The sequence below is a fragment of the Phacochoerus africanus genome, chromosome 6 (assembly GCF_016906955.1).
Source record: "Phacochoerus africanus isolate WHEZ1 chromosome 6, ROS_Pafr_v1, whole genome shotgun sequence".
NCBI classification, from domain to species: domain Eukaryota; kingdom Metazoa; phylum Chordata; class Mammalia; order Artiodactyla; family Suidae; genus Phacochoerus; species Phacochoerus africanus.
The window spans coordinates 42,110,558-42,131,673 of NC_062549.1; the positions used below are offsets into that span (position 1 = coordinate 42,110,558).

General features: G+C 40.3%; 1 protein-coding gene across 1 annotated transcript in view; it reads left to right on the forward strand.

Annotated features, from left to right (window-relative positions):
• Positions 1-21,116, forward strand: part of RAD54B (RAD54 homolog B) — a 118,068-nt gene that overhangs the window by 8,235 nt on the left and 88,717 nt on the right. Inside the window, exon 2 of the mRNA XM_047783600.1 lies at positions 7,561-7,675. Coding sequence (XP_047639556.1) covers positions 7,577-7,675 — 99 coding nt within the window. The 5' untranslated portion in view covers positions 7,561-7,576. The remainder of the gene's footprint in view (positions 1-7,560; positions 7,676-21,116) is intronic.

The window sequence follows — 21,116 nt, forward strand, 5'->3', positions numbered from 1 at the left end:
TGTCTGTCTTTGTGCCAGTACCATTCGGTTTTGATGATTGTTGCTTTGTAGTGTAGTCTGAAGTCCAGGAGCCTGATTCCTCCAGCTCCATTTTTCTTTTTCAGGATGTCTTTGGTTATTCCGGGTCTTTTGTGCTTCCGGACAAACTTTAAAATAGTGAGTTCTGTGAAAAATGTCCTTGGTAATTAGATAAGGATTGCATTGAATCTGTAGGTTGCCTTGGGTAGTATGGTCATTTTGATAATATTGACTCTTCCAATCCAAGAGCATGGAAATTATGTCTTTCCATCTCTTTGCATCATCTTTGATTTCTTTCATCGGGGTCTTATGGTTTTCAGAGTGCTGGTCTTTTGTCTCTTTAGGTAGGTTTACTCCTAGCTATTTTATTCTTTTGGATGCAATGGTAAACGGACCTGCTTCCCTAATTTCTCTTTCTGATCTTTCATTGTTAGTATATAGAAATGACGTCGATTTCTGTGTATTGATTTTGTATCCTGTGACTTTGCCAAACTCACGGATGAGCTCTAACAGTACTCTGGTAGAGTCTTTAGGGCTGTCTAGGTATAGTATCATGTCATCCGCAAATAGTGATAGTTTTACTTCTTCCTTTCCAATTTGGATTCCTTTTATCTCTTTTACTTCTCTGATTGCCGTGGCTAGGACTTCCAAAACTATGTTGAAGAGTAGAGGCAAGAGCAGACATCCTCGTCTGGTTCCTGATCTCAGTGGGAATTCTTTCAGCTTTTCACCACTGAGAATGATGTTTGCTGTGGGTTTTTCCTATATGGCTTTTATTATGTTGAGGTAGGTTCCCGCTATGCCCACTTTCTGAAGGGTTTTTTTGTTTTTGTTTTTGTTTTTGTTTTTTTATCAGAAATGGGTGTTGGATTTTGTCAAAGGCTTTTTCTGCGTCTATTGAGAGGGTCATATGGTTTGTATTCTTCAGTTTGTTAATGTGGTGTATCACACTGATGGATTTGTGGATATTGAAGAACCCTTGCCTCCCTGGGATAAATCCCACTTGATCATGATGTACAGTCCTTTTAATGTATTGTTGGATGCGGTCTGCAAGTATTTTGTTGAGGATTTTTGCATCGATGTTCATCAGTGAAACTGGCCTGTGGTTTTCTTTTTTTTTTGTGGTGTCCTTGTCTGGTGTTGGTATCAGGGTGATGGTGGCCTCATAGAATGAGTTTGGGAGTATCCCTTCCTCTGCAATTTTTTGAAATAGATTCAGAAGGAGAGGTGTTAGCTCTTCTCTAAATGTTTGATAGAATTCACCTGTGAAGCCATCTGGTCCCGGACTTTTGCTTGTTGGAAGTTTTTTAATCACAGTTTCAATTTCGGTACTTGTGATTGGTCTGTTCATCTTCTCTCTGTCATCTTGGTTTAGTCTTGGAAGATTGTACCTTTCTAAGAACTTGCCCTTTTCTTCTAGGTTTTCCATTTTATTGGTGTATAGTTGCACATAGTAGTCTCTTATGATCCTTTGCATTTCTGTGATGTCCGTTGTTACTTCTTTTTTGTTTCTAACTTCATTGATTTGAGTCCTCTCTCTTTTTTGCTTGACAAATCTGGCTAAGGGTTTATTAATTTTGTTGATCTTTTCAAAGAACCAGCTTTTCGTTTCATTGATCTTTTTTCTGTGGTTTTCTTCGTTTCTAGTTCATTGATTTCTGCTCTGATCTTTATGATTTGATTTCTTTCTTTCTACTAACTTTAGGTCTTGTCTGTTCTTCTCTCTCGAGCTGCTTTAGATGTAAAGTTAGCTTGTTTATTTGAGCTTTTTCTTGTTTCCTGCGGTGGGCTTGTATTGCTATGAACTTTCCTCTTAGGATGGCTTTTGCTGCATCCCATAGGTTTGGGAGTGTTGTATCTTCGTTGTCATTTGCTTCTAGGTATTTTTTAATTTCCTTTTTGATTTCTTCAGTGATCCATTGGTTGTTTAGTAGCATGTTGTTGAGTCTCATGTTGTTTGTGTTTTTTGCAGGTTTTTTTCTTGTTGTTGATTTCCAGTCGTATAGCGTTGTGGTCGGAAAAGATGCTTGATATGATTTCAATTTTCTTAAAGTTACCGAGGTTGGATTGTAGCCCGGGATGTGATCAATCATAGAGAATGTTCCATGTGTACTTGAGAAGAATGTGTATTCTGTTGCTTTTGGATGGAATGTCCTATAAATACCTATTAGGTCCATCTGGTTTAATGTGTCATTCAGGGCCTGTGTTTCCTTATTGATTTTCTGTCTGGATGATCTGCCCATTGCTGTAAGTGGGGTGTTAAAGTCCCCCACTATGATTGTGTTATTGTCGATTTGTCCTTTGAAGGTTGTTAGCAGTTGCCTTATATATTGTGGTGAACCTATGTTGGGTGTGTAGATATTTAAAATTGTTATATCTTCTTCTTGGATGGATCCTTTGATCATCAGGTAGTGACCTTCCTTGTCCCTTAAAATATTCTTCATTTTAGGGTCGATTTTGTCTGATATGAGTATTGTTGCTCCAGCTTTCTTTTGATTCCCGTTTGCATGGAATATTTTCTTCCATCCTCTCACTTTCAAGTTGAATGTGTCCCTAGAAGTGAAGTGGGTCTCCTGAAGACAGCAGGAGACCATCCAGACAGCCAGTCTATGTCTTGTTTTTGTATCCATTCAGCCAGTCTATGTCTTTTGGTTGGGGCATTTAGTCCATTAACATTTCAGGTAATTACTGATATGTATGTTCTTATTGCCATTTTATTAATTGCTTTGGATTTGTTTTTGCTGCTCTTTTGTCTTCCCTTCTTCCCTTGTTCTCTCCTCTTGAGGTTTGATGACTATTTTCAGTGTTGTATTTGAGTTGATTTTTCTTATTTGTTTGTGTATCAATTGTAGATTTTTGGTTTGCTGTTATTTTGAAATTTTGGTGTAGAGTCTATACACACACACACACACACACACACACACACACATATGGGATTGTTTTAAGTTGTTGGTGTCTTAATTGCAAGTTCATCTCCAGTGTTCTGCATTTGTACCCACCTCTTCTCACGATTTCTGATTTTGGTGGCATAATTGTGCGTGGATGATTCCGTATCTTTACTGTATATATACCTTTACTGGTGAGCCTTGTCGTTTGTGGTATTTTTGTTTCTGGTTGCGGCCTTTTCTTTTCTGCCTAGAGACGTTCCTTTAGTATTTGTTGTAAGGCTGGTTTAGTGTTGCTGCATTCTCTCAGCTTTTGCTTATCTGTGAAGCTTTTGATTTTTCCTTCAAATCTGAATGAGAGCCTCACTGGGTAAAGTAGTCTTGCTTGGAGGTTTTTTCCTTTCATCATGTTAAGTATATCCTGCCACTCCCTTCTGGCCTGCAGAGTTTCTGCTGAAAAATCTGCCAGTGACCTTATTGGGGTTCCCTTGTATGTTATTTGTTTCTTTTCCCTAGCTGCTTTCAAGATTTTCTCTTTGTCTTTAATTTTGGTCCGTTTGATTAATAGGTGTCTCGGGGTGTTCCTCCTTGGGTTTATTTTATATGGTACTTGTTGTGCTTCCTGGATTTGAGTGAGTGGTTCCTTTCCCATGTTAGGGAACTTTTCGGCTCTTATCTCCTCAAATATTTTTTCTGTCCTCTTCTCTCTTCTCCTTCTGGCACCCCTATAATATGGATGTTGGTGCGTTTAATGTTGTCCCAGAGTTCTCTGAGACTCTCTTCATTTGTTTTCAATCTCTTTTCTCTTTTCTGTTCCGCATCCATGATTTCCACAATCTGTCCTCCACCTCGCTTATTCTTTCTTCTGCCTCCTGTATTCTGCTGTTGGCTGCTTCTAGCGAATTTTTTATTTCAGTTATTTGTATTTTGCATCTCTTCTTGCTTAAGTTTTATATCTTGTATCTCTTTGCTCAGCATTTCATGTAAGTTCTTTTTTTTTTTTTTTTTGTCTTTTTGCCATTTCTTGGGCCGCTCCTGCGGCATATGGAGGTTCCCAGGCTAGGGGTTGAATCGGAGCTGTAGCCACCGGCCTACGCCAGAGCCATAGCAAGGCGGGATCCGAGCCACATCTACAACCTACACCACAGCTCACGGCAACGCCGGATCGTTAACCCACTGAGCAAGGGCAGGGATCAAACCCGAAACCTCATGGTTCCTAGTCGCATTCGTTAACCACTGCGCCACGACGGGAACTCCAAGTTATCCATCTTTGCCTCTAGTTTATTTCCAACATCTTGCATTATCTTCAGCATCAACAGTCTAAAGTCTTTTTCCTGGAGGCTAAGCATCTCCTGATCACTTTTCTGGGGTTTTTTCCTTTCTCCCTTATCTGAGTTATAGTTCTCTGTCCTTTCATTTTTATAGGTTTTTGGTGTGGTGACCTTTTTATAGATAGTAGAGTTCTGGCCTCTCTTACTTCTGGTCTCTGCCCCCCTTGTGGCTGAAGCTGATATGGGGGCTTGCTGTAGGCTTCCTGATGGGGGACTGAGGCCTGCCCACTGGTAGGTGGAGCTGCTTCTTACCCCTCTGGTAGGTGGGGCTTTGTCTCTGGATGGGATTAGAGGCGGCTGTGTGCCTGGGAGGGGGTCTTTAGGCAGCCTGTTTACTAATGGTTGAGGCCGTGAGCCCACCTGGATGGTTGTTTGGCCTGGGCCTTCTCAGCAGCTGACTGATGGGTGGGGCCAGAGTTTCCCAAAATGGCCACCTCCAGAGAAAGGCACACTGATGACTATTCCCAAGAGCTTTGCTTCCAATGCCCTTCCCCCACAACAAGCCACACTCACCCCTGGTTTCCCAGGAGATCCTCCAAGAACGGCAGTCAGGTCCGACCCAGATTCCTATGGAGATTTTGCTTTGCCCTGGGACGCGTGCACATGAAGGCCTGTGTGCGCCTTTTAAGAATGGGGTCTCCGTTTCCCCCAGTCCCATGGAGCTCCTGCACACAAGCCCCACTGGCCTTCAATGCCAGATGCTCCGGGGGCTCTTTCTCCGGGTGCCAAATCCCCAAGCGTGGGGACTCGACGTGGGGCTTAAAACTCTCACTCCTGTAGGTGAGTCTCTGTGAACCAGTTACTTTGTGGTCTGTGGGGCTTCCCACCTGGGAGGTATGGGGTTGCTTATATCTCACAATCTACCCTCCTACCTCTTGATGTGGCCTCCTCTTTGTCTTTGGGAGTAGGATATCTTTTTGAGATTTTCCAATCCATTTGGTTGAAGATTGCTCAGCCTTTGGTTGTAATTTTGTTGTTTTTAGGAGAGAAGTTGAACTCCAGTCCTTCTATTCCACCATCTTAATCCCCCACACCAAACATTGTTTTAAAATGTGATTTTTTTTCCCATTAATGGATGAAGAATTATTGATTAACAAACAAATTCTTGAGTTTGATTCTGGCAAAACAGTGGTGAATGGAATGTACGACTTCCTGCCTGGTCTAGGAGTTACAGCTTGAGGGAATTACTAGGCCGTTTCATTACAGTGTGAAAAGTGCTTGTTTAGTCCACACATAGGAAGAGTCTCTAATCTAATCTTTGAGGGGATTTAAGTTGAAATTAATCAGACCAGGAAATAATGGGTAAAGGCATTCCCAACACTGTATAGGGGAAGGTTTGTTCAAAGGCCTAGAGGAAGAGTACATGTCTTCCTTGGGACACTGCAGTACTACTCATTGTTTTAGTGGTGTGTAAAGAGAGTGTATTCTGTTGTGTGGGTGTGACATATGATATAACTTATTTATCTACTACCTTGTTCTGGACATTTATATTTCCCTTTACCTCTACTATAAGTAATATTGGCATGATTACATTTATACATAATTCTTTGAAGGTATCTTTGATAATTCCTTAGGTTAAATTCCCAGAAGTGGAATTTCTGTGTTAAACAAGTAATTTTGGTACATCCTTGGTGATGGCCTATCTTGGGTAGTTTTTGCGAAATTGCCTTGAATAGGAGTGTTTGGTACTGTCCATTGCAGAGGCCTGATGTATGCGTGTAAGTTTGTTGTCTTTTATTTCTCTCACCTGTGTCCTTCTGGTGGAAGTAATACTGAAAGTTAAGAATCCTGGGATTTCCCATTGTGGCACAGCAGAAACAAACCTGATTAGTAACCATGAGGTTGCTAGTTCGATCCCTGGCCTCGCTCAGTGGGTTAAGGATCCGGCATTGCTCTGAGCTGTGGTGTGGGTTGCAGGTGCAACTCAGATCCTGCATTGCTCTGGCTGTGGTGTTGGCTGGCAGCTGTAGCTCCAATTCAACCCCTATCCTGAGAATCTTCGTATGCTGCAGGTGCAGCCCTAGAACGCAAAAAAAATAAAAAGTTAAGAAACCTGGTTCTTCTTCTGGTTTTCTTTTTGGCTGTACCCATGGCATATGGAAGTTCCTGGGCCAGAGATTGAACCTGCAACACAGCAGTGACCCAATTCACAGCAGATCCTTAACCCACTGAGCCACAAGGGAATGAATGCCCAAGAAACCTGGTTCTTATTTCTTGATTTATATATTTAAAATATTCCACTGTTTTATTATTTTTAAAAATTTTTAATTTTTTTTGTCTTTTTAGGGCCATGCCCAGTGGCATGTGGAGGTTCCCAGGCTAGGGGTCAAATTGGAGCTGTAGCCTTCGGCCTATGCCACAGCCACAGCAATTCCAGATCTGAACCACCTCTGTGACCTACACCACAGCTGATGGCAACGCCAGATCCTTAACCTACTGAGCGAGGCCAGGGATTGAACCAGGGTCCTCATGGCTACTAGTCAGATTCGTTTCCGCTGAGCCATGTTGGGAACTCCAATATTCCATCGTTTTAAAAGTAAATAAGATGATAATAAATTGAACTGTAAATTTCTTCTTTTAATTGCCAAGATTGTATTCACTCATTTAAAAATATTTGTTAGTGATGGTAATATATCTGGCGTTGTGGTCGATGCTCCCCTCTGAGTGATGCAGAAAACAAGCATGATGCAACCCTCATGCATTTATGGATTAGTAGAATAGAAAAAAAGCAACACACTTGATATATATGTGTGAATAATTATTTTTCCTTTGATTTTGAAACTGCTATATAAATTGCATAAAGTCTGTATCATTATCTAGTCTATATTTTTATCAAAAGTGATACAATGTATGCTCAGATTTGCAGCATGTAATTTAAATCTTACATACTTTTCTAGAGCTCTTTGTCATGAAAAATAAAATGTTACTAGCTGTTGAACTTATTTTCTAAGACTTTTTTTTTTTTTTGGCTTTTTCGGACTGCGCCCAGGGCATATGGAGGTTCCCAGGCTAGAGGGTGAATTGGAGCTGCAGTGGCCAGCCTGTGCCACAGTAATGCCGGTTCAGAGTCATGTCTGTGATCTACACCACAGTTCATGGCAACACCAGATCCTTAACCCAGTGACTGAGGCCAGGGATCGAACGTACATCCTCACGGATATTAGTTGGGTTCCTTACCACTGAGCCACAACAGGAACTCCTCTAAGGCTTCTTACAGGCTTATTCTTTTAAGATTTTAAAGATGTCATGATTGTAGTGATGATATATTTGGAGGTGATTCTAATCAGACTTCTGATTAGGTGGTTTTTGTTTTGTGTGTTTTTCAGGTTGATACTGCTCAATATGAGACGGTCTGCAGCACCAAGTCAGTTGCAAGGGAATCCTTTAAAAAAACCAAGATTTATACCACCAGCAAGAAGTGATCCAGGTCTGAATGAAGAGGTAAAAATCTGAATTCAGATGTAAAATTATTTGAGGTAAAACCCCAAAAAATTGAAAAGGAAGCATAGTATGGAGAAGCATGTATTTTTTACAAAATGCCATTTAAACAGTTAACAATACTTACTGCCTGTAGGAATTTTTAGTATCTCTGACAAAGTCTTCTAAAAACCTTAGAAATAATGAGTAAATACATATACATATTTTAAAGGAATGGCCTATGATTAACTTGGGTTAGGTCTATAAAGTGAACTTTTGGTAACAATGAAAGGTAACCTCTGCAAGGGTAGGGGTGGAGATTTTTGTAAAAAAAGAATTACTCTGATTAGTGTTCTTCTTAAAGGTATCAAATAAGTGAAATCTTTAGATAAGGCAATTTAAAGACAAAGCATATATAAATAATGATTTATATCACTGTACTGGACATTTCCTTTCATTTTTTACTTATAAAAAGTAAGTGCTCAAAATAGTCATAATATGTATTCTTTATTGCTATGAGAAAGGATTGTTTTGGTCTTAGGTATATTAAAGTATATCAGGGTTATAGAAAGCATATAAAATAGGCAATCTTCTCTATAATTTTCTGATTCATTTGTGTTATAGAGATTAAAGTCTAGTCTTTTTCCTCTTTTTTTATTGTAAAATATAGATAACATAAAATTGCTCATTTTACCATTTTTAGGCTTGCAGGTCAGTGGTTGTTAATTATAGTCGCAGTGTTGTGCAATGATCACCACTATCTATCTTCAAAACTTTTTCATTACTTTAAACAGAAACTTTGTAATAATCAGGTAATACCACTATTCCACTGTCTCTGTGAATTTGACAACTCTAGGCACCTCATATAAATAGGATCATGAATATTTGCCCTGTTGTGTCTGGCTTGTTTCATTTAGTGTACTGTCATCCATGTTGTAGCAGGTATCAGAACTTTAGTGCTTTGTGTGGTTGAATAAATGGTATACCATTTTTTATTCATTTATTCATTTATTGATAGATACTTGGATTGTTTCCAATTTTTGGCTACTGTGAATAATACTGCTGTGAATATTGGCATGCAGATTTCTCTTTGAGGACCTATTTCAGTCTTTTATCTATGTATCTAGGAGTGGAATTGCTCAATCATATAGGAATTCTATGCTTAGCTTTTGAGGAACTATCAAATGGTTTTCCGTAACTACTGCACCATTTTACATTCCCACCAGTATTGTGTTAAGAGTTCCAGTTTCTCCACATCCTCAGCAATATTGGTTAATTTGTTTTTGTTGCCTTTTTTTTCTTTTTAAATTATTGTCATCCTCGTTGGTGTGAAGTGGTATTTCTCTGGGATTTTGATTTACATTTTCTTAATGACTAGTGATGCTAAATACCTTTTTGTATATTTATTGGATATTTGTCCTTTACAGCTTTTGTTTTTATTTATTTTCTTTTTTGGCCACACCTATGGCATGCGTAATTCCCCAGGCCAGAGATCAAACTCAAGGCACAGCAATGACAATGCCAAATTCTATTTTTTAATTTTTTTTATTTTTTTGCTTTTTTTTTAGGGCTGCACCTGCGGCCTATGGAGGTTCCCAGGCTAAGGGGTCTATTGTAGCTGCTAGTCTACACCAGAGCCACAACAATGCAGGATCCGAGCCATGTCTGTGACCTGCACCACAGCTCATGGCAACGCTGGATCCTTAACCCACTGAGTGAGGCCAGTTATCGAACCCGAAACCTCATGGTTCCTAGTCGGATTCGTTTCTGCTACACCACAATGGGAACTCCGACAATGCCAAATTCTAAACCACTAGGCCATCAGGGTACTCCTTAACCCACTGAGCTTTAATTGATTAAAGGCTTTTAATTGATTGTTTGTCTTTTTGTTTTGTTTTGTTTTGTTTGTCTTTTTAGGGCCACACACTCAGCATATGGAAGTTCCCAGGCTAGGGCTCGAATCAGAGCTGTAGCTGCAGGCCTGTGCCTTAGCCAGATATGAGCCATGTCTGCAACCTACACCACAGTTCACGGTAATGCCAGATCCTTAACCCACTGAGCGAGGCCAAGGATCAAACCCATGTCCTCATGGATACTAGTTGGGTTCTTGACCACTGAGCCACAATGGGAACTCCTGATTTTTTGTCTTTGTGTTGAAAACATCTACTAATTTTTGACTCTGTGTTTTTTGGTATGCATCTGTTTATTTTATCCTACATTCCTTTAGAATCCTGGCCACAATGTAAAGTGAAAACAGTTTTTCACTTCAAATAAGGTGTTTTTTTTGTTTGTTTGTTTTTGTTTTTGTTTTTTTTTTTGGTAAAAGTAGCATTGTTTAAATACAGTTCACAGACCATATAATCTACCGACTATAATTTAGTGGTCTTTAGTATGTTCAGAGTATGCAGTGATCACCAAAATCAATTTTAGAACATTTTAATCATTCCAGAAAGAAATTGTATATGTTAGCCCATCCCAATTCCCCAGCCCTTAGCAACCACTAATTTATTTTCTATTACTATAGACTTGCCTGTTATGTAAATGGAATCATACTTAAAACCTTTTGTGACTTTTTTTCAATTAAGCTAGTGCTTTCAGGGTTCATTCATGTTACAGCATGTGTCAGTAATTTATTCCTTTTTATTGCTGAATGTATATTCTCTTGCTTCTGTAACAGATTGCCACAAATTTAGTGGTTTAAAACTATGCAGGTGTTTTTTCTTACAGGTCTGTAGGTCAGAAGTTTAACTCAGGTCTCGATGGTCTAAGATCAAGGTGTTAGCAGTGTTGCTTTAATTTTTGTAGGTTTTAAGAATGTTTCCTTTGCCTTTTCTAGGTTCTGTAGGCCACCTGCATTGCTTTGTTCATGGTCCTTTTCTTACATTTTCAAAACAGATGTTAGCAGTTTGAGTCCTTATATTGCCATGTCCTTGGTTCTTTGAAACTGGAACTTATTTGGTTAGATTGGGCCTGTCTGGATAATTCAGGACAATCTCTCTATTTCAAGGTCCTTAACCTTAACCACATCTGGAGAGTTCCTTTTGCCGCATAAAATAACATATCCACAGGCATTATTCTGCTTACCACACTGAATAATATTTCATTATATTAATATACCATATTTTATTTATGCATCTATTGGTTGATGGATGTTTGGGTTGTTTCTATGTTTTAAATTTATGAGGTATTATGACTAATACTGATGAACATTGGTTTATAAATTATTGTGTGAACATATGTTTTCATTTTTCTTGGGTACTTTCCTAGGAGTAGAATTGCTGGATCATATGAGAATTCTATGGTTAACTTTTTTTTTTTTAAGATTTCTAAGTGTGTTTTTAAAATTTTTTTTGTCTTTTTAGGGTCACACCCATAGCATACGGAGATTCCCAGGCTAGGGGTCAAATCAGAGCTGTAGCCAGTGGCCTATACCACAGTCACAGCAACTTCAGATCTGCAACCTACACCACAGCTCACAACAACGGCAGATCCTTAACCCACTGAGGGAGGCCAGGAATTGAACCTGCATCCTCATGGATACTAGTCAGATTCATTTCCACTGAGCAACGATGGGAACTCCAAAAAAATTTTTTTTTTCTTATAGTTGATTTACAGTGCTCTATCTGTAACTGTTAATTTCTGCTGTACAGCAAAGCGACCCAGTTATACATATATATACATTTTCCCTCACATTATCCTCCATCATGTTCCATCACACGTGATTAGATATAGTTCCCCGTGCTGTATAGGAGGATCTCATTGCTTATCCACTCCAAAAGTAATAGTTTGCATCTACTAAACCCAGACTCCCAGTTCATCCCATTCCCTCCTCCTCCCCCTTAGCAAGAGCACAAGTCTTTTTTCTATGTCCATGAGTTTGTTTCTTTTCTGTAGATAGGTTCATTTGTGCCATATATTAGATTCCAGATATGTGATATCATTAATCCTATGGTATTTGTCTCTCTGACTCCACTTAGTATGAGAGTCTCTAGTTCCATCAATGTTGCTGCAACTGGCATTATTTTTTTCTTTTTATGGTTGAGTTGTATTCCATTCTGTATATGTACCACATCTACTTTTTTTTTGTCTTTTTAGGGCCACACATCCCAGGCGAGGGGTTGAATCAGAGCTGTAGCCGCTGGCCTATGCCACAGCCACAGCAACTCCAGATCTGAGCCATGTCTGTGACCTATACCACAGCTCACGGCAATGCCAGATCCTTAACCCACTGAACAAGGCCAGGGATCGAACCTGTTTCCTCATGGATACTGGTCAGATTCGTTTCCTCTGAGCCATGATAAGAACTCCCTGTACCACATCTTCTTAATCCATTCATCTGTCGATGGACATTTAGGTTTCCATGTCTTGGCTATTGTGAATAGTGCTAGTATGAACATAGGGGTGCATGTGTCTTTTTCATTGAAAGTTTTGTCCAAATATATGCAAGGAGCGGGATTGCTGGATCATATGGTAGTTCTATACTTAGTTTTCCGAAGTACCTCCATACTGTTTTCCATAGTGGTTGTACCAATTTACATTCTTTCCAACAGTGTAGGAGGGTTCCCTTTTCTCCACACCCTCTCCAGCATTTATCATTTGTAGACTTATTAATGGTGGCCATTCTGACTAGTGTGAGGTAGTTCTGATTTGCATTTCTCTAATAGTGATGTTGAGCATTTTTTCATGCGCCTGTAGGCCATTTGTATGTCTTCTTTGGAGAAATGTCTCTTTTGGTCTTCTGTCCATTTTTCATTTTTGCTTTTGAGTTGTATGAGTTATTTGTATATTTTGGAAATTATGCCCTTGTCATTTGCATCATTTGAAACTGTTTTCTCTCATTCCGTAGGTTGTCTATTTTTTAATGTTTTCCTTTGCTGTGCAAAAACTTGTCAGTTTGATTCAGTCCCATTGATTTATTTTTGTTTTTATTTCTATTGCTTTGGGAGACTTACCTAAGAATATATTTGTATGGTTGATGCCTATGTTCTCTTCTAGGAGTTTTATGGTGTCTTGTCTTAAGTTTAAGTCTTTAAGCCATTTTGGGAGCTCCCGTTGTGGTGCAGAGGAAACAAATCCAATTAGTATCCATGAGGATGTGAGTTTGATCCCTGGCCTTACTCAGTGGGTCTTGTAGCTGATGTTGCCCTGAGCTGTGGTGTAGGTCGCAGATGTGGCTTGGATCCTGAGTTACTGTGGCTGTGGCATATGCTGGTAACTGGCTCCAATTCGACTCCTAGCCTGGGAACTTCTATGTGCTCTGGGTACAGCCCTAACAAGCAAAAAAAAAAAAAAAAAAAAAAAGCCATTTGAGTTTATTTTTGTACATGGTGTGAGGGTGTGTTCTAGTTCTGTTGATTTACATGCAGCTGTCCAGTTTTGCCAGCACCACTGTCTGAAGAGACTGTCATTTTCTCATTTTATATTCTTGCCTCTTTTGTTAAAGATTGTTTGACAGTAAGTGTCTGGGTTTGTTTTTGGGCTCTCTATTCTGTTCCATTGGTCTGTTTGTCTGTTTTTGTACCAGTATCACACTATTTGATTACTGTAGCTTTGTAATAGTGCCTGAAGTCTGGGAGAATTTTGCCTCTTCCTTGTTTTTTTTTTTTTCCCCTTAGGACTACTTTGGCAATTCTGGGTCTTTTATGGTTCCATATAAATTTTTGGATTGTTTGTTTTGGTGTGGTTAACTTTTTAATGAACTGCCAGATGTATTGTTTCATTCTCACCATTACTGTTTGATGAATACTATGTTCCACATCCAGGTCGACAGGCATTGTTATTGTCTTTAGATTATAACCATACTATGGGTGAGGTAATCTCTCTCTCTCTTTTTCCCCCCTCTTTACAGCCACCTCTGTGACATATGGAAGTTCCCAGGCTAGGGGCTGAATTGGAGCTGCAGCTGTAGGCCTATGCCATAGCCATAGCAATACAGGATTGAAGCTTTCTCTGTGACCTACACCACAGCTTGAGGCAATGGTGGATCCTTAACACACCTAGTGAGGCCAGGGATCAAACCCGAATCCTCACAGGCACTGTATTGGATTCTTATCCAGCTGAGCCACAATTGGAACTCCTCATTTGGGGTTTTGTCTTCCATCTCCCTGATGGGTAATGTTGTTGAACATCTTCATATGTGCTTATTGGCCATTTTTGTATCTTTGGAGAATTGTCTTATTCATATCCTTTGTCTTTTTTTAAGTTGAATTGTTTACTTTTTATTTATTTATTTTTTAAAAGAGTTGTAAGTGTTCCTTTTTTTTTTTTGGTCTCTTTAGGGTTGCACCTGCGGCATATGAAGGTTCCCAGATGAGGGGTCAAATTGGAGCTATAGACGGTGGCCTATACCACAGTCATAGTAATGCCAGATCGAAGCCATGTCTGCGACCTACATCACAGCTCTCAGCAACGCCAGATTCTTAACCCACTGAGCGAGGCCAGGGATCAAACCTGTGTCCTTGTGGATACTAGTCAGATTCATTTCCATTGAGCAGAACACTCCATAAGTGTTCTTTATATACTCTGTACAGACATTTCTTATCACATATATGATTTGCAAATATTTTCTCAGGTTCTTTTGCTTGTCTTTTTTTTTTTTTGTCTTTTTTGTTGTTGTTGTTGCTATTTCTTGGGCCGCTCCCGCAGCATATGGAGGTTCCCAGGCTAGGGGTTGAATCGGAGCTGTAGCCACCGGCCTACGCCAGAGCCACAGCAACGCGGGATCCGAGCCGCGTCTGCAACCTACACCACAGCTCACTGCAACGCCGGATCGTTAACCCACTGAGCAAGGGCAGGGACCGAACCCGCAACCTCATGGTTCCTAGTCGGATTCGTTAACCACTGCGCCACGACGGGAACTCCTCTTTTGCTTGTCTTTTATTTTCTTGATGATATTTGCAGCACAAAATTACACATTTTAATGAACTCCCTTTCATTTATTTTTTTTGGTGTACTTGTGATTTTAGTTTTATATATATCTAATGAAGTTATGAAAATTTACTGTATTTTCTACTAAGAATAGAATAGTTTTAGCTCTTATATTTCAGCCTGTGATTCATTTTGAGTTAGTTTTTGTGTACGGTGTGAGGTAGGAGTCTGATTTCATCCATCCTTCATATCCTTTCATGGGGATATCTAGTTGTTCCAGGAATATTTTTCTTTTTTTTTGTCTTTTTTTTGCTATTTCTTGGGCCACTCCCGCGGCATATGGAGGTTCCCAGGCTAGGGGTCCAATCGGAGCTGTAGCCACCGGCCTACGCCAGAGCCACAGCAACGCGGGATCCGAGCCGCGTCTGCAACCTACACCACAGCTCACGGCAACACCGGATCGTTAACCCACTGAGCAAGGGCAGGGACCGAACCCGCAACCTCATGGTTCCTAGTCGGATTCGTTAACCACTGCGCCACGACGGGAACTCCAGGAATATTTTTCAAAAAGACTGTTCTGGCCCCCACTGAATCATCTTGACACTCTTGTCCTTAGGTTTATTTTCTGATTCATTCATTTCTTTTTATAATTTAATAGCAAGAAACTAAATAATCTTTAAAAAGAAATGAAATAGACTTTTTTGAAATTATACGGCTGTTTTAAGCAGGGCAACATGCAGACCTTTGTCAACTTTATTGTTGCTTTGCTTTGTCTACTCCATTCTTAAATTCTTGTTTTAAAGTTATTTCTCATCTTAGATTGAATTAATTCATACTAAGAAAGTATTATTTTGGTGACTGAGTTTTTTTTTTTTTTTTTTTTACTTAACTGGTCTGATAAATACAAAATCTGGGACAAATCGAGCATCAAAATAAATATACCAATGAATAGTCCCCCGGATCAGAGGTTCCAGAACAGTCGTACCCGAGGTGGCGGGAGAGAAAGCGTGGTCCCCTGTACAAAGGAGGGTCTCAGGGATCAGTGACCTTTGAGAGTGTGGCCATGACTTTAACCTCAAGTTCCTGGCCAAGAAGATCTAGACCAAAGGACACTATACCAGGAGGTGATGCCGCAGAGCTGGAAGACCTGCTCTGCTGGGCCTTGGCTTTTCACTGAGTGCTCCATGTGTGTTTCAGTGGGGGATAATTTTCAGCTCTCCTGCCTCCACTCAATCATTGAGGTCCACACTAGTGATCTTATAGGAGGCCCATGGGAAAAAGTAGGCAGAGATGGGATTAAGATGGTGGAATAGAAGGACTGGAGTTCAACTTCTCTCCTAAAAACAACAAAATTACAACCAAAGGCTGAGCAATCTTCAACCAAATGGATTGGAAAATCTCAAAAAGATATCCTACTCCCAAAGACAAAGAGGAGGCCACATCAAGAGGTAGGAGGGTAGATTGTGAGATATAAGCAACCCCATACCTCCCAGGTGGGAAGCCCCACAGACCACAAAGTAACTGGTTCACAGAGACTCACCTACAGGAGTGAGAGTTTTAAGCCCCACGTCGAGTCCCCACGCTTGGGGATTTGGCACCCGGAGAAAGAGCCCCCGGAGCATCTGGCATTGAAGGCCAGTGGGGCTTGTGTGCAGGAGCTCCATGGGACTGGGGGAAACGGAGACCCCATTCTTAAAAGGCGCACACAGGCCTTCATGTGCACGCGTCCCAGGGCAAAGCAAAATCTCCATAGGAATCTGGGTCGGACCTGACTGCCGTTCTTGGAGGATCTCCTGGGAAACCAGGGGTGAGTGTGGCTTGTTGTGGGGGAAGGGCATTGGAAGCAAAGCTCTTGGGAATAGTCATCAGTGTGCCTTTCTCTGGAGGTGGCCATTTTGGGAAACTCTGGCCCCACCCATCAGTCAGCTGCTGAGAAGGCCCAGGCCAAACAACCATCCAGGTGGGCTCACGGCCTCAACCATTAGTAAACAGGCTGCCTAAAGACCCCCTCCCAGGCACACAGCCGCCTCTAATCCCATCCAGAGACAAAGCCCCACCTACCAGAGGGGTAAGAAGCAGCTCCACCTACCAGTGGGCAGGCCTCAGTCCCCCATCAGGAAGCCTACAGCAAGCCCCCATATCAGCTTCAGCCACAAGGGGGGCAGAGACCAGAAGTAAGAGAGGCCAGAACTCTACTATCTATAAAAAGGTCACCACACCAAAAACCTATAAAAATGAAAGGACAGAGAACTATAACTCAGATAAGGGAGAAAGGAAAAAACCCCAGAAAAGTGATCAGGAGATGCTTAGCCTCCAGGAAAAAGACTTTAGACTGTTGATGCTGAAGATAATGCAAGATGTTGGAAATAAACTAGAGGCAAAGATGGATAACTTGGAGTTCCCGTCGTGGCGCAGTGGTTAACGAATGCGACTAGGAACCATGAGGTTTCGGGTTTGATCCCTGCCCTTGCTCAGTGGGTTAACGATCCGGCGTTGCCGTGAGCTGTGGTGTAGGTTGTAGATGTGGCTCGGATCCCGCCTTGCTATGGCTCTGGCGTAGGCCGGTGGCTACAGCTCCGATTCACCCCTAGCCTGGGAACCTCCATATGCCGCAGGAGCGGCCCAAGAAATGGCAAAAAGACAAAAAAAAAAAAAAAAAGAACTTACATGAAATGCTGAGCAAAGAGATACAAGATATAAAACTTAAGCAAGAAGAGATGCAAAAATACAAATAACTGAAATAAAAAATTCGCTAGAAGCAGCCAACAGCAGAATACAGGAGGCAGAAGAAAGAATAAGCGAGGTGGAGGACAGATTGTGGAAATCATGGATGCGGAACAGAAAAGAGAAAAGAGATTGAAAACAAATGAAGAGAGTCTCAGAGAACTCTGGGACAACATTAAACGCACCAACATCCATATTATAGGGGTGCCAGAAGGAGAAGAGAGAAGAGGACAGAAAAAATATTTGAGGAGATAAGAGCCGAAAAGTTCCCTAACATGGGAAAGGAACCACTCACTCAAATCCAGGAAGCACAACAAGTACCATATAAAATAAACCCAAGGAGGAACACCCCGAGACACCTATTAATCAAACGGACCAAAATTAAAGACAAAGAGAAAATCTTGAAAGCAGCTAGGGAAAAGAAACAAATAACATACAAGGGAACCCCAATAAGGTCACTGGCAGATTTTTCAGCAGAAACTCTGCAGGCCAGAAGGGAGTGGCAGGATATACTTAACATGATGAAAGGAAAAAACCTCCAAGCAAGACTACTTTACCCAGTGAGGCTCTCATTCAGATTTGAAGGAAAAATCAAAAGCTTCACAGATAAGCAAAAGCTGAGAGAATGCAGCAACACTAAACCAGCCTTACAACAAATACTAAAGGAACGTCTCTAGGCAGAAAGAAAAGGCCGCAACCAGAAACAAAAATACCACAAACGACAAGGCTCACCAGTAAAGGTATATATACAGTAAAGATACGGAATCATCCACGCACAATTATGCCACCAAAATCAGAAATCGTGAGAAGAGGTGGGTACAAATGCAGAACACTGGAGATGAACTTGCAATTAAGACACCAACAACTTAAAACAATCCCATATGTGTGTGTGTGTGTGTGTGTGTGTGTGTGTATAGACTCTACACCAAAATTTCAAAATAACAGCAAACCAAAAATCTACAATTGATACACAAACAAATAAGAAAAATCAACTCAAATACAACACTGAAAATAGTCATCAAACCTCAAGAGGAGAGAACAAGGGAAGAAGGGAAGACAAAAGAGCAGCAAAAACAAATCCAAAGCAATTAATAAAATGGCAATAAGAACATACATATCAGTAATTACCTGAAATGTTAATGGACTAAATGCCCCAACCAAAGACATAGACTGGCTGAATGGATACAAAAACAAGACATAGACTGGCTGTCTGGATGGTCTCCTGCTGTCTTCAGGAGACCCACTTCACTTCTAGGGACACATTCAACTTGAAAGTGAGAGGATGGAAGAAAATATTCCATGCAAACGGGAATCAAAAGAAAGCTGGAGCAACAATACTCATATCAGACAAAATCGACCCTAAAATGAAGAATATTTTAAGGGACAAGGAAGGTCACTACCTGATGATCAAAGGATCCATCCAAGAAGAAGATATAACAATTTTAAATATCTACACACCCAACATAGGTTCACCACAATATATAAGGCAACTGCTAACAACCTTCAAAGGACAAATCGACAATAACACAATCATAGTGGGGGACTTTAACACCCCACTTACAGCAATGGGCAGATCATCCAGACAGAAAATCAATAAGGAAACACAGGCCCTGAATGACACATTAAACCAGATGGACCTAATAGGTATTATAGGACATTCCATCCAAAAGCAACAGAATACACATTCTTCTCAAGTACACATGGAACATTCTCTATGATTGATCACATCCCGGGCTACAATCCAACCTCGGTAACTTTAAGAAAATTGAAATCATATCAAGCATCTTTTCCGACCACAACGCTATACGACTGGAAATCAACAACAAGAAAAAAACCTGCAAAAAACACAAACAACATGAGACTCAACAACATGCTACTAAACAACCAATGGATCACTGAAGAAATCAAAAAGGAAATTAAAAAATACCTAGAAGCAAATGACAACGAAGATACAACACTCCCAAACCTATGGGATGCAGCAAAAGCCATCCTAAGAGGAAAGTTCATAGCAATACAAGCCCACCGCAGGAAACAAGAAAAAGCTCAAATAAACAAGCTAACTTTACATCTAAAGCAGCTCGAGAGAGAAGAACAGACAAGACCTAAAGTTAGTAGAAAGAAAGAAATCAAATCATAAAGATCAGAGCAGAAATCAATGAACTAGAAACGAAGAAAACCACAGAAAAAAGATCAATGAAACGAAAAGCTGGTTCTTTGAAAAGATCAACAAAATTAATAAACCCTTAGCCAGATTTGTCAAGCAAAAAAGAGAGAGGACTCAAATCAATGAAGTTAGAAACAAAAAAGAAGTAACAACGGACATCACAGAAATGCAAAGGATCATAAGAGACTACTATGTGCAACTATACACCAATAAAATGGAAAACCTAGAAGAAAAGGGCAAGTTCTTAGAAAGGTACAATCTTCCAAGACTAAACCAAGATGACAGAGAGAAGATGAACAGACCAATCACAAGTACCGAAATTGAAACTGTGATTAAAAAACTTCCAACAAGCAAAGTCCGGGACCAGATGGCTTCACAGGTGAATTCTATCAAACATTTAGAGAAGAGCTAACACCTCTCCTTCTGAATCTATTTCAAAAAATTGCAGAGGAAGGGATACTCCCAAACTCATTCTATGAGGCCACCATCACCCTGATACCAACACCAGACAAGGACACCACAAAAAAAAAAGAAAACCACAGGCCAGTTTCACTGATGAACATCGATGCAAAAATCCTCAACAAAATACTTGCAGACCGCATCCAACAATACATTAAAAGGACTGTACATCATGATCAAGTGGGATTTATCCCAGGGAGGCAAGGGTTCTTCAATATCCACAAATCCATCAGTGTGATACACCACATTAACAAACTGAAGAATACAAACCATATGACCCTCTCAATAGATGCAGAAAAAGCCTTTGACAAAATCCAACACCCATTTCTGATAAAAAAACAAAAACAAAAACAAAAACAAAAAAACCCTTCAGAAAGTGGGCATAGCGGGAACCTACCTCAACATAATAAAAGCCATATAGGAAAAACCCACAGCAAACATCATTCTCAGTGGTGAAAAGCTGAAAGAATTCCCACTGAGATCAGGAACCAGACGAGGATGTCTGCTCTTGCCTCTACTCTTCAACATAGTTTTGGAAGTCCTAGCCACGGCAATCAGAGAAGTAAAAGAGATAAAAGGAATCCAAATTGGAAAGGAAGAAGTAAAACTATCACTATTTGCGGATGACATGATACTATACCTAGACAGCCCTAAAGACTCTACCAGAGTACTGTTAGAGCTCATCCGTGAGTTTGGCAAAGTCACAGGATACAAAATCAATACACAGAAATCGACGTCATTTCTATATACTAACAATGAAAGATCAGAAAGAGAAATTAGGGAAGCAGGTCCGTTTACCATTGCATCCAAAAGAATAAAATAGCTAGGAGTAAACCTACCTAAAGAGACAAAAGACCAGCACTCTGAAAACCATAAGACCCCGATGAAAGAAATCAAAGATGATGCAAAGAGATGGAAAGACATAATTTCCATGCTCTTGGATTGGAAGAGTCAATATTATCAAAATGACCATACTACCCAAGGCAACCTACAGATTCAATGCAATCCTTATCTAATTACCAAGGACATTTTTCACAGAACTCACTATTTTAAAGTTTGTCCGGAAGCACAAAAGACCCGGAATAACCAAAGACATCCTGAAAAAGAAAAATGGAGCTGGAGGAATCAGGCTCCTGGACTTCAGACTACACTACAAAGCAACAATCATCAAAACCGAATGGTACTGGCACAAAGACAGACATACAGATCAGTGGAACAGGATAGAAAGCCCAGAATTAAACCCACGCACCT